Source organism: Eubalaena glacialis, chromosome 9, assembly GCF_028564815.1.
Source record: "Eubalaena glacialis isolate mEubGla1 chromosome 9, mEubGla1.1.hap2.+ XY, whole genome shotgun sequence".
Lineage (NCBI taxonomy): Eukaryota > Metazoa > Chordata > Mammalia > Artiodactyla > Balaenidae > Eubalaena > Eubalaena glacialis.
The window spans coordinates 8,442,880-8,456,272 of record NC_083724.1 but is presented as its reverse complement, the minus strand read 5'-3'; the positions used below and the strand labels follow the sequence as shown (position 1 = coordinate 8,456,272).

Sequence of the window (13,393 nt, the reverse complement as noted above, 5' to 3'; positions counted from 1 at the left end):
CCGCAGTGATGTGAGCGTAGCCTCAAATCCCTAATCCCATTAGTCGATGGGAAAGTTGAAAGGGGAAGGGGCGTGACTAAACCACCACTAGCCAGGAGGGACGGGGGAAGGCCTAATAAAGACTGCGTGCGCAGCCGCTCTCCTTGCCTACCTGGGCGGGGAAAGGCGGGGCCCGATCTCGTAGCGTGCTTACGTAGCTAGCTCTGTGACGCTTCGGTGTGCGTCAGAGAATTGCGGATACCGGGCGGACCTGAGGGGCCGCTTTCCCGCACCCGCCCTGGACCCTCCGGCATTGCAGAGCTCCCCGAGTCGGGGGCCCCGGACCCCAGGGCTGAGGAGGTGGGCGAGGAGCGGACAGCAGGGGGAAAGCACATCTCTTCCCAGTCACTTTCCTGACTCCCCGTAGCTCTGCCCCAGACTTTCTCTCCCCAGAGATCGCCTCCAGAGACCACCCCCCCCCCTTCCACTGCTCCACATCAGAATCTCTCCTTCCTCCAGGATCCCTACCCCGATCCCGGGAGCATTATCTACCCTCTTCCCAACCGGATCCAGTCCCGGTCTCTGTACTTCACAGCAGTTCCTCCTCTCACACCCTCACAGTACCCCTTTCCTCCCAAAGCGGCCTCTAGGTCCAATCAGCCTTTTTCCCTCGGATTCCTCTACAGGACTCAACCAGGACTTTCCAAAAGTTGCCGCGGGGCTTTCCGATCCCCTGTGAGTATGCTTGTGCCCCCTTCCTTGCCCTCCACCCTGTACCCCACTGCTGCTCTAAGTCCTCCTCTCCGTCCCCAGCAGCAGCTGACCCACCCCCAGTCCTCTTCAAGGTCTTCCCCCAGCTGACCTCATTCTGCTGAGAAACTCTAGGTCATTTCTCAGTCCTTCCCCATCTTTTCCTCCTGCCCACCAAGCTTCAAAGAAACAGCGTCCTGTACTTTGTCAGTGGTACCCCAGGCTCTCCAAATGGGCTCTGTCTCTCATCCTTCCTGACAGCACCACAAGTGGCTGGTTGGTTTTGTTCTTTTCACACCACTCTCCCTCCCTCACCCATTCCACCCACATGGAAACTACTCCCTTTCCCTCAAAGGCATGTACTCTCTCCTGCCTTAGGGCATTTGGATACACCGTCTGGAATACTTTTTCTTCCAGCTTTTTGCCAAACTGATGCCTACTTATCCTTTAAAGTTGAGCTTCCTCAGAGAAGTCTTAGCCCCACTTCGGGCTCAGGCCAATAGCTTTGTTAGCCACTCCCCTAGCACACTGTACTTCAACTTAAAAGCACTTTTCAGACTGGTAATTAGTTGATTGGTTATTTGTCATTCACTCATTCATTTGACAAATTCATTCGAAACAGTGCTTACTATGTGCCAGGTACTGTTGTAGACACAGGGCAATCAGCAGTGAATAAAACAGAGTCCCTGCCGTCATGGTGTTTACACTCCAGTGGTATAAGGCCGTCAGTGAAAATAATATTAATGAAATATACAATATGTCAGGTGATGATAGATGTTAGAAAACATCAGGACAAAAGGATAGTGACTGAGGTGTGGCCATTTAAATGGGGTGGTCAGGAAAGGACTTTCTGATGACGTGTGACCTGTGAGCAGAGCTTTAAATGGAAATTTCTGGAGGAAGAGCATGACTGTTGGGGGTTCTACGTCTGGGACTAGGCTATACGTTCCATGAAGGCAGGGGGTCAGGCTTGATGTCTTATCCATTGCTGAACCCCTGGAGCCTTTGCCAGTGCCTGGCAGCTAGTGTTTACTCACGATGTGTTGACTGACTGGTTAAAATCCCCTGTCCTAAGAATGGGAACCACGTCTTCCTCAGTCTCTTGTATTACAGTTGCTCCAACAAACATTTCCTGAAAATTAGCAGTGTACCAGGCACCGGCCTTCACAGCTTTTAGACGCAGAAAGGACAAAGATGAACTGTAGCCCCAGGGATGGGTTTTGCTACCCAATGCGATTATAAAGCCAGTGACATCATAGACTTGACAGGAGAATCCAAGAGGTAGACCTGAAGTAGATTCTCTGGGGTCAGATTGGGAACCAGGATGGGTCCTTTAGTTAAAGTTGGGTTTGGCTGGGAGTGAAAGAAAACCCCAAATAATGGTGGCTTGAACAGTCATCAGGGACCCATGCCTCTATCATCCAAGACACCGTTCAACTCCAGCATCCCTCCAGCTGGTAGGAAAGAGGAAGGCTAGAGAATGGCATGCCCTCTCCCTGGAAGGACAGTTCCCAGACATCGCATATGCTATTTCTAATTAAGTTCCACTTGCCAGAACTTAGTTATAGGGCCACATCTAATTCCAAGGGAAGCTGGGAAATGTAGTCTTATTCTGGGGTGGAGGGTGTCTATTACCAACCAGAAGCAGGGAGTGGATATTGGGCGATAATGTGTAGGTTCTGAATTGTAGATAATTGGTCAGTCTGGCTTACGACTCTTTGTGCCACGCAGCGGCCATCTCCCAAGTCTGGCCAGGCTGATGGGGCCGGCGAGGATTCTCTGCACCTTGACATTCAGAAGCTGAAGGAGAAGAAGGACATGCTGGACAAGGAAATCTCCCAATTAATATCTGAGTAAGTCTCTTTGGGTTCCTCAGTGTGCTTAAGATAACTTTTTTTTTTGGCCGTGCCGTGCCATGCAGCTTGCAGGATCTCAGTTCCCCGACCAGGGATTGAACCTGGGCCACGGCAGTGAAAGCACCGAGTCCTAACCACTGGACTGCCAGGGAATCTCTAGATAACATTTAACTAGTGCCCAGTAACTGCAACCTAGCTTAGCATAAAAACAGGACTGTGCCGGGAGTTCCCAGGAGAATAAGGGGAACTAGGAACTGGAAAGCCATGGCTCTCCCAGTCTCTTCTGGGGCCCACGGTCTCTGCCTCTGCTTCTGTCTGCACATGGGCTCTGTCCTCCCTCTGCAGGTGGGGTTTTCAGTGCCCAGGGGAAGCTGGCTCTTCCACAACTCCTGGGCTTTCCCATGCCCTTTGCTCCAGCCACATGGCACAGACTGAGCAGCCTTGAACGTGCATGTCACACTTGAGGGGATCTGATTAGCCACTCACGTGCCCATCTGTGAATCCCTTGGCTGTGACCAGGCTTACGTAGTACCAGCGTGGCTGAGGATGCCTCCCTAAGAGTACAGGGAGAATTTGCCAGGAGTGAGGGGGTGGGCAGATCTCCTGCCCTACCTTAAGCTTCATGAGGGCAGGGTCTGTCTTGGCATCACTATCCTGGTTCCCAATGCCAAGCACCCAGTAGGCCCTTAGTGAACATTTGTTAAATAGATGCCTCGTTACTCTCTGAACCTTGGAGCCTCATCGGCTTTCTCAACGATATTCTCTCTCTCTCTCTCTCTCTCTCTCTCCATTTCTCACCCCAGAGGCTACAGTGTAGATGAACTGGAGGACCACATCTCCCAGCTCCATGAGTATAATGACATCAAGGATGTAGGCCAGATGCTGCTAGGCAAACTAGGTGAGGGAGTCCCCATGCCCCAGGGGTGGTGGGATTTTGCTCCTGGGCCTTCTAAACTTACCCAACCCCCCTACCATTCTCAGCTGCCACGCTCCCTGAATGCCCCTCCCCTTCCTGGCCACCTAACGAAGCAACTGTACAGCTCTTACCTGAGTGCTTGCGGTTTTTCCCTCGGGTATAGAGCCTGCTTTGGAGCTACAGGCAGGTTTGAGCCTGGGCTCACCCGCCTGCCTGAGGACTAGGGTTCCCAGTCCCCCGGGGCCTACTCAGACCAATGGAGACCCCAGCCTCGCCTCAAGTGGCCGACATGCTACAGAGGCAGAAAGTGCAAGGGGAACTCTGGGGCTTAAAGGGGTGTTTTGTTCCTCCTTGAACACAGTCTCACTATCTAGAGGGCTGAGCCGAGACACAGGCACCTGTGTGTCTGAGCTGGCTGGGACAGCCCACCTTGGAGGTGAGGAAATGTGTAGGTGGCCTTGGTTCCATCACCTGGCTTGGATCGGTGGGCACTCTGATGTTCAACCAGCAGGGACCCTTTGGGACAGCGCTCAGAGCTGGGCTGTCGGCCCGCTGGCTGCCTGAGTTGCAGCTCTCATCGCAGAATTGCCCATCAGCATCCGGGATTCCACGGCAGGAAGGGCTTCTCCGTGTGTCAATGGGGAATGGGTCTCAAAGGAGGGGAGGGAGAAAACAGAGGGAGGTGGAGGATGATCAGGGCCCAAGAAGAAAGGAATGTGAGGGGACTGTAGCCTAGAGGCCAAGGGGAATAAGCTCTTGTGAGAACCCAGTTTGAGACCTGTCCTTCCAGGTCGTAGGACCTGGAGCAGGCGGAGTGTCCTCTTTCATTCATCCAGTGAGTATTTCCTGAGCACCTACTCTGTGCTACTCAACAGGGTATGGGGACATTTTGGTGAACCGGACACTTTTTTTTTTTTTTTAATGTTTATTTATTTATTTATTTGGTTGCACCAGGTCTTAGTTGCGGCAGGCGGGCTCCTTAGTTGTGGCATGTGAACTCTTAGTTGCAGCATGCATGTGGGATCTAGTTCCCTGACCAGGGATTGAACCCCGGCCCCCTGCATTGGGAGCGCGGAGTCTTATCCACTGAGCCACCAGGGAAGTCCAAACCGGACACTTGAATGTCTCCATTCTCATGTGACTTATGTTTTGGTGTTGGGGTGGGGGAGGGGAATGGTCAAGAAGTAAAGGAACACAAATAAATGAATTATAAAATGTGTTAAGTGCAGTGAAGGAAACAAAAGACAGAGATGGAAAATATTGAGGTATGAACAGGGTGGCAGGGGGGGATGAGCCAGGGTGGTCAGGGCAGGCCTCTGAGGAGACCCCTTCCCTTGGGAGGAGAGAAGAGTCTGTGAGGAGGCATGAGGAAGGGCATCACCAAATGGCAAGGGCACGCACATGGGCCAGGGTTTGCAGCTGGCCACTGATACAATGTAAGTGTAAACTTACATTTTCAGCACATGACTCTTGCTGCTGCTTCATGTGGGTGAGGGTTAAGTGAGTCTAGTTTGGAGGGACCAGACAAGGCCCACAGTGGAGGAGCCTGGAAGGAGTAGCAGGAGGGTTATGTGGGCCAACTTAGGGGAGCAGGAAGAAAGTGCTGGAGAGGGTCCTGGGTAGGCCAGGGCTTTGACCATTTCCCTCCCACTTCTCCCACTGGACATTCTTCCTTCCTTCCTTCCTTCCTTCCTTTCAGCCGTGATCCGAGGTGTCACCACCAAAGAGTTGTATCCAGAATTTGACCTGGACATGAATGACTGAGCTCACAGCCCCTTGTCCACGGCCCACTGGGACAGGCCGATGTGGACATGAGAAGCAGTGAAAGCCCAACCAGAGCACCTACAGGCTTTCCAGTGAGAAAGTGTCAGAAGCCCTTTTCTAGAGAGCCCAAGCCGAGTCAGGAGGGAGCCCAGAGAAGAAGGGGGGCAGAAAGAAGGGGTGTTCCCAGCTCTGAGGTTCCTGAAATGTTCCAGTGATACCTGTGTATGTGTATATGTATCCTGTTTGTAAATAAACATATGAGCGATTTTGGTGCAAATCTGTATGCTGATTCCCTCTCCTCTGATAGCCCCCTGATCCTACCCTGGAAAAAGAGAGCCTGCCTTGGATTATAACAAACTTCCATGTGCCAGGCACTGTACTAAATGTCTTATATCCATTATCTCTAATGCTTCAATCCATCCTATGAGGAATTAGTGTTACTATCCCCATTTTACAGATGAGGAAATTGAGGCTCCGAGAGGCACAGTGACTTGCCTGAGGTCACACAGCCAGTAAGTGGCAGAGCAGGGATATGAGCCCAAGTCTTCACTCTGAAGCTTCTGGTGTGCAACACTGCCTTTCTGGGCTGGGAAACAAGTGGGTAAGAGCTGAGAGTGAAATAGTGACATTGGGAGGAATTCTTCCCTGATCTATAGAATCAGGGTTCCACTCCCCAATTGTAATTCTCTGCCAAGCATGGGTGAGCTGTTGTCATTTCTTCACCGCGTGTTGTTCATCCTGAACAACCATGGGTGAGCTGTTGTCATTTTTTCACCGCGTGTTGTTCATCCTGAACAACCATCACTGGCAGAAGTGCAACTTGAGTGTTGTAACTGCTGAGTGCAATCCAGAATGGCAGGATTTCACGTCGGACTTGCCAAGTATTCTGACTGTTCCCGCTGCCCCTCTGCCCTGTCCCTGCTGGACATTCTCATAAGATTTCAGAAGTTATAGCAGTGTCTGGGGACAGGCTTTCATGAGGTGAAGTAAGTTTAGTTTCTAAAAACCAGCCATGCAAGTCAGGCCTGGGTTTGAGTTCCAGCTCTGCCGGCTTACAAGCTGTGTGACCGCGGGCAGCTGGCTTGGCCTTGATAAGTAGAAATGATAGTAGTGCTGTATGCGTCAGGGCAATTAGCATTAGTTGCCTCAACAACCCCCAAACCTCCTTGGCTGAATGCAGTAAAGGTGCCTTTGTTTCACAAAGTCTGATGAGGATCTGGTAGCCCTCCTCCGTTTTGGAGCTTCACCGCTGGAACCCACAGTCGGAGGAAAGAGGTGGAGAAGACACGTCAGCTCTGAACTGACTCACCCCCAAATGGGCAGACGTCACTTCTGCTCACAGACAATGGTCCAGAACTAGTCATGTGGCCTAAACTGCTCTGGGTGAGCACCCAGGTATTTCATGGGGACCAGCTGCTGTCTCAGCCACAAGTACCTACCTCCAAAGAGTGCTTCAGGGATTTGATGGGACCCAGCACCTGGGAACGTCAGTCCAGCTCCCCTTTATTGCTGGACAGCAACCCATCCTGCTCAGGGGATGGCGTGACCCAGGCCCATGCTCTGGTCCTGTTGCAGATTGCAGACGGTTGGCTTGTCTTGCCTCTGTCCGCAGAAAGAGAAGCTCTGGGAGCTACGGTGTCTGGGTCTCTGCCACACAGTGCTTCTCTGCCAGCAGTAAGTAAGAAGCAGTGACAGTGCAACATGATAAAGGCTGTCATGGGGTTACAGGAGCACATTTAAGCGGCACCTAACCAATTTGGGACATTGGGGAAATGCTGGGAGAAGACACATCGAAGCCTGTGCAGTAAAAGGAGTCAGCCAGACAAGAACGTGGGAGAGTAGTATTCCAGGGGGGAAACTATTTACAAAGGCCCAGAGGCCGAGAACTTAGTGGAGCCAGGACTCCAAGGGACTCTGGTTGCAGAGTGATTAGGAATGAAGCCTCTCCCAAACACAATTGTAACCCAACTCTGCATTTTGGGCCAATCTTTTTTTTTTTTGAGATGGGTGTGGTTTTTACTTTCCACAACTTACATGTTTCATAATTTAACTCTTTTTTTAAATAAATTTATTTATATTTATTTTTGGCTGCGTTGGGTCTTCGTTGCTGCATGCAGGCTTTCTCTAGTTGCAGTGAGTGGGGGCTACTCTTTGTTGCAGTGCGCGGGCTTCTCATTGCGGTGGCTTCTCTTGTTGCAGAGCACAGGCTCTAGGCGCGCGGGCTTCAGTAGTTGTGGCACGCGGGCTCAGTAGTTGTGGCTCACAGGCTCTAGAGCGCAGGCTTAGTAGTTGTGGTGCACGGGCTTAGTTGCTCCGCGGCCTGTGGAATCCTGCTGGACCAGGGCTCGAACCCGTGTCCCCTGCATTGGCAGGCGGATTCTTAACCGCTTTGCCACCAGGGAAGTCCCTATAATTTAACTCTTATGATTTGAAAAAAATCCAATAAAGACATTAGAAGCAGACATGTAGGAAACAAAAACAAAGGGAATGAACCATGATAATGCTTATTTAAGACAGTAGGATTATTGGTGGGTTTCCCCTTTTTTTCCCACTTCTCTATACAGCATGCAATGTTATTATACTGTCGTCAGTAGCACAGTTGTAGGACCACGTCTCCACACCTCCACCACTTCTTACTTGCTTAGTTCTCAATCTAGCTAGTTAATGTTGACCTTCCTATAATTAATTCATCCTTTCTTTTATTTTCTTTATTTCTCCCACCTCGTTTTGGTAGCTAATTTCAAATCTTATAGCAAGAGGGCTTCCCTGGTGGTGCAGTGGTTAAGAATCCACCTGCCAATGCAGGGGACACAGGTTCAATCCATGATCCGGGAAGATCCCACATACCATGGAGCAACTAAGCCCGTGCACCACAACTACTGAGCCTGCACTCTAGAGCCCACGAGCCACAACTACTGAAGCCTGCACACCCCAGAGCCCACATGCCGCAACTACTGAGCCTGTGCTCTAGAGCCCATGAGCCACAACTACTGAGCCCACGTGCCACAACTACTGAGCCCACGCACCTAGAGCCCATGCTCTGCAACAAGAGAAGCCACCGCAATGAGAAGCCTGCGCACCACAACAAAGAGTAGCCCCTGCTCGCCGCAGCTAGAGAAAGCCCGCACGCAGCAACAAAGACCCAACGCAGCCAAAGATAAATATAAATAAATTTATATTAAAAAAAACTTATAGCAAGATATCTTTCCCTCTTTAACTCTATACTAATCATTTTGCTTAACTCTAACCTTATCCTCAACCCTAATTCCAGCCGTAATTCCAAATGTTACTAGAAAGCAAGGACACTTCTCACTAGTTCCCTAAAATCCCTGCCTCTTTACGGTTTTTTGTTTTTTCCGCCTTGCCATGCGGCTTGTGGGATCCTAGTTTCCCAACCAGGGATCGAACCCGGGCCCTCGGCAGTGAGAGCACAGAGCCCTAACCACTGGACCGTCAGGGAGATCCCCCTGCCTCTTTACAAATTACAGACCTCCTGTGGCTATGTGCTTGTTTTCTGATGATCGCCCAGAGTTGCATTCTTCTGGAAGGCAACAAAAGGCACTAAGGTAGATTCCAGGTTCTCGAGTTAAGAATGAATACACTGCCAGTGCTCCAAAGACTTTTGCATTTGGGGCCAATTTTAAGGCACCCCTGGAGGATGCTTGGAAAGCATCATCTGGGTCCATTTCCCTCTGTGTGAGGTCAGCTCTCCCAGGTGTGATGGCAAGCAGAGGCCTCAAGGGGGCAGTGTCTGCTCAGAGATGCACCCAGCTGCCGGGGAAGCTGCCCCTGGGAGGGCCCTGCCTGGGAAGGTCTGGTCCTGCCAAGCCACTGGCCACAGACAAGATCCTCAGAATGCCCCACATAGAAGAGGGGGTTCTCTATGGCAGCACCACTCCCAGAGTCTGAAGTGACCCCAACCGCCACCCTGGGCAGTAAGGAGCCAACTGGTTGTGAGATGTGCATAGTGACGCATGCCATTGGTCAGGGCGTGCCCTGATGGTGCTAGGAAACAGGCTACCAAGGGCAACTGACACTGTGAGTGCAGGAACATTGTTTGATCACATCCAGTGTAAACCTTACTCCAAAACATTCATCATTTGGTACATATTGGAGTTCAAAACACTAATGAAATACAGCCTGTATTCTCATCCCTGAGGGCAGAAAGAGGTCGTTTCCGGGCAGCCTGACCTCATCGAGGCAGTGTCACCAAATAACACCCTGCTTTAGCTTTGCTCAGAAGAAGAGGACAATTTGCAGATGGGAGGAAGGCCAGATCGGGGGCCGTCTGTTATGGAAGAGTGGTGCCTGAGGGGCCCGCAACCTTGACGCCTGGAGGCTCTGTGATGAAAGCTCTGGGTACTGCAAGTCAGGTGTTGTCACCAGGTGAAAGGTGACGACCACCATTCAAACCAGTCACAAGCCGAAGGTTTCCCCAGAGAAGGGTTGATGGAGATAACTAACATTTCTGAAACCCTGTGGGTCAGCAGGGAGATGAGTGCTTCATGGGCAGTATCTCACCGGCACCTCCCAAACAGAGTGTGGGTAGGTGGAGTATCCCCATTTCCAAACTGAGGTCTGAGGGGTGGAGTAACTTGCTCAAGGTCACAGTTCCAAGAAGCAGCTGAGCCGTCTGGCTCCAGAGCCTGGCTGACAGTGAGCTGTCCTCCTCCCAGCCGAGGCTCAGCCTCTCTTGAGTCTCACCCAAGGTCATACATTAATAAAAGAAGTCAGAACTTGAATCCAGAACTCTGAGCCTTTAAGCCCAAGGTCTTAGCCACAAATCTTCACTGTGCTTCTTCGAAGTTGTACCTGCCCAAGGCCCTGACCTAGAGGCCTCTACCTTGAGTTTGGCCTTGGCCCCTCTCTCCTAATTCCTCTGAGCAGGAGACTTCGCTCCCTTCCCAGGGAGCCTCTCATCCCCAACATTAGGAACTCTGAACAGGGGGAGATCCTCTCCTAGCCTTTAGCTCCCTCAGCCTCTTGTGTTCACTCCAGAATCCCAGAGGATCTCAGTGGCAATGACAATCATAGCAGCCAACACTGGGAGCACATACTCTGTGCCAGGCCCCAAGCCTAGAGCTCAGCATGACTACAACAAGTATTTCCAATGGCAGCCCTAAGAGGTACATCATTAGCCCCATTTTCCAGATGAGGCAAATGAAGCTCAGAGAGGTTAAGTCACTTTCCCAAGGAAACAAAGCTAAGTGGCCAACTCCGAGGTTGAAGTTTCCACAATCATTCTCTCTTTTTATTTTTGTTAATATTTATTTATTTATTTATTTAGGCTGCACCGAGTCTTAGTTGCGGCATGCATGAGGGGTCTAGTTCCCCAACCAGGGATTGAACCCGGACTCCCTGCATTGGGAGCGCGGAGTCTTACCCACTGGACCACCAGGGAAGTCCCCACAGTCATTCTCTTTAAAGACCAGGTAATAATTTCCAAACCTCTGAGTGTCACAATCACCCTGGCACCAGCAGACCTGCCCAGCTGCTTTGCCCGGAAGGAGACTGGCGTGTTTTGCCATTTTAGGGCTCTTCTCGCTTCTGATTTACTAGGGGCTCAGGAAGTACCTGTAGGGTTGGGGGCGGGGACTACTTGGAGAAGATTGCTGGGCAGGGGGTCGCAGGCTGCTTTGCAGACCACAAGGGGGCTGGAAGGCCCCGGGACAGCCCACCACCCCACCCATCACACCCGGCCACCCACCTGATGCTTGTCTCTCTTGGTCAACGTCCACTGCCCCGACAGCATCCCGATCCAAGTCTCACCAAGAGGGAAACTTCTTGGAGTAACTAATGTCTGTCCCTCTGGTTACCCAGCCCACCTCCAGATGAGTCCCACGCCTCCTGCTGAAGTGCTCGAAGGAGGGGGTTAGTCAGGGTCTGACTGGATATTGCAGAAGAAATCAGATGATGATACAGTGGTGGGAATGGGGTTTTGTTTGTTTTTATTCTGTGGCCAAACAGAGCTAAAGCTCAGCAGGCCATGCCATGTATAGACAGATGCAGGAGGCTGGGCTGGTGGTGGCTGGACCTCCCCAGACCTCAGTTTCTTCATCTATAAAGTAGGTAAAATAATACCTGCAGTGGCCACTTCACAAATGATCATAGATATAAAAGCTGGATTAATGACTATAATGAAATAGGCAAATGTCAGCTCATTGTTATAATGATATATTTGTGTGTTCTAAGCATATTCCTGGCTCCCCTGGGAATGCAAGGTCCTTACAACTCAAAGTGGGGCCTTAATGAGCTAACATTCTTGGTGCAATAGGGTGGGGTGGGGGGAGTGAGCTGGGGAATGTAAGAAGAGAAAATTCGTTACCTTGAAAACTGTGGTTATCTGGGTATTGATATTCATTCATCTAAGGTGGGGGAGACAGACAATAAAGCAAATAAAAAATAAATCATTCTTCAGATCGTGGTAAGTGCTGGCACTTATGAAAAAGGGTTGGGACCCAGGGACTTCCCTGGCGGTCCAGTGGTTAAGACTCCATGCTTCCACGGCAGGGGGCACGGGTTTGATCCCTGGTTGGGGAACTAAGATCCTGCATGCCACGAAGCCAAAAAGGGTTGGGACCTGAAGCTCATAAAATTTGGGCCTCCCTCCCCTCCCTGCCAAATACATATATGTTTTTTTAATTTTATAAATAGCATTTTTTTAACTGAAGTATAGTTGATTTACAATGTTTCAGGTGTATAGCAAAATGAGGGGGTAAAAGGGTGGACGCAGGTGAATGGTCAGATTCTGGGACTTCCCTGGCAGTCCAGTGGTTGAGACTCCACGCTTCCACTGCAGGGGGCACGGGTTCGATCCCAGATGGGGAACTAAAGAAAGAGAGGGAGGTAGGGAGGGAGGGAGGAAGGAAGGGGTCAGATTCTGGAAACAACAGTATTTTGACGGTAGAGCCAGCAGGATTTGCTGATGGGTTAAATATGAGGTGTGAGGAAAAGGGGGCTTTTAGGATTTTGGCCTGAGTGAGTGGAAGGGTGGAACTGTGAGTTACTGGAGTGAGGAATCCTGGGGCAGAGCGGGGTGCAGGGGAAGATAAGGAGTCAGTCTGGGGATCTGTTAGGTTTGAGATGCCAGCTCAACATGGAAGTGGAAATGTTAAAGAACAGATATTTAGGAATGGAGTTCATGGGAAAGGTCCGGTGAGAGGTAACATAAATGTGGGCACCAGCAGCATGACAGATTGATGGGATTCAAGCCATGTGATTTCAGACTGACATCCTCAAGGAGCGGGTGTGGGCCGAGAGAAGAGCTGCCTGGAGCTTGTGGGCACCGTGGAGGAGAGCAGGGGAGGAGGGGCTCCAGCAGAGAGGCTGAGAAGGAGCCAGGGAGGGAGAAGGAGACTGTTCCAGGAGGAGGCAGTGACCGGCTGTGGCAGACCCTGCTGAGAAGGAGCCGCTGGATTTAAAGAGGAGGAGGTCGTCCTTGACCTTGGCAAGAGCGGTTTCTGGAAAGCAGTGGAGAGTGAATGTCTGATTAGAGTGGGTTCCAGGGAGCATGGGGTGAGAACTGGGGGCAGCGACTAGAGACAATCTTTCCAGGAGCTTTACTCTTTTTTAAAAAAATTTATTTATTTATTTATTTATTTAATTTTGGCTGCATTGGGTCTTCGTTGCTGCGCGCAGGCTTTCTCTAGTTGCAGAGAGCGGGGGCCACTCTTTGTTGCGGTGCGTGGGCATCTCACTGTGGTGGCCTCTCCTGTTGTGGAGCACGGGCTCTAGGCACGTGGGCTTCTGTAGTTGCAGCCCGCGGGCTCAGTAGTTGTGGCTTGTGGGCTCTAGAGCGCAGTGTCAGTAGTTGTGGCACACGGGCTCAGCTGCTCCACAGCACGTGGGACCTTCCCGGACCAGGACTTGAACCCGTGTCCCCTGCATTGGCAGATGGATTCTCAACCACTGCACAACCAGGAAGCCCGGAGTTTTACTTTTAAAGGAGGCAAAGAAATGCAGTAACTGGAGAGAGATGGAAGGTCAAGAAAGAGTATGCTTGTTTTTCTGTTTGGAGCTTTTTTGGGGGTAAAATATACATAAAATACACATAAAATTTACCATTTTAAGCATCATTAAGTGTACAATTTGGTGGCATTAAGTACATTCACATTGTTGTGCAACCATC

General features: G+C 50.8%; 1 protein-coding gene across 1 annotated transcript; it reads left to right on the top strand.

Moving 5' to 3' along the window:
• The first annotated feature begins 46 nt into the window (after positions 1 to 46).
• Positions 47 to 5,533, top strand: SWI5 (SWI5 homologous recombination repair protein). Its single transcript, XM_061199165.1, is given in 7 exon segments — positions 47 to 72; positions 228 to 245; positions 247 to 339; positions 666 to 714; positions 2,461 to 2,582; positions 3,389 to 3,483; positions 5,201 to 5,533. Coding segments are annotated over 7 exon segments (468 nt in total). The 3' UTR covers positions 5,266 to 5,533.
• The last annotated feature ends 7,860 nt before the right edge of the window (positions 5,534 to 13,393 follow it).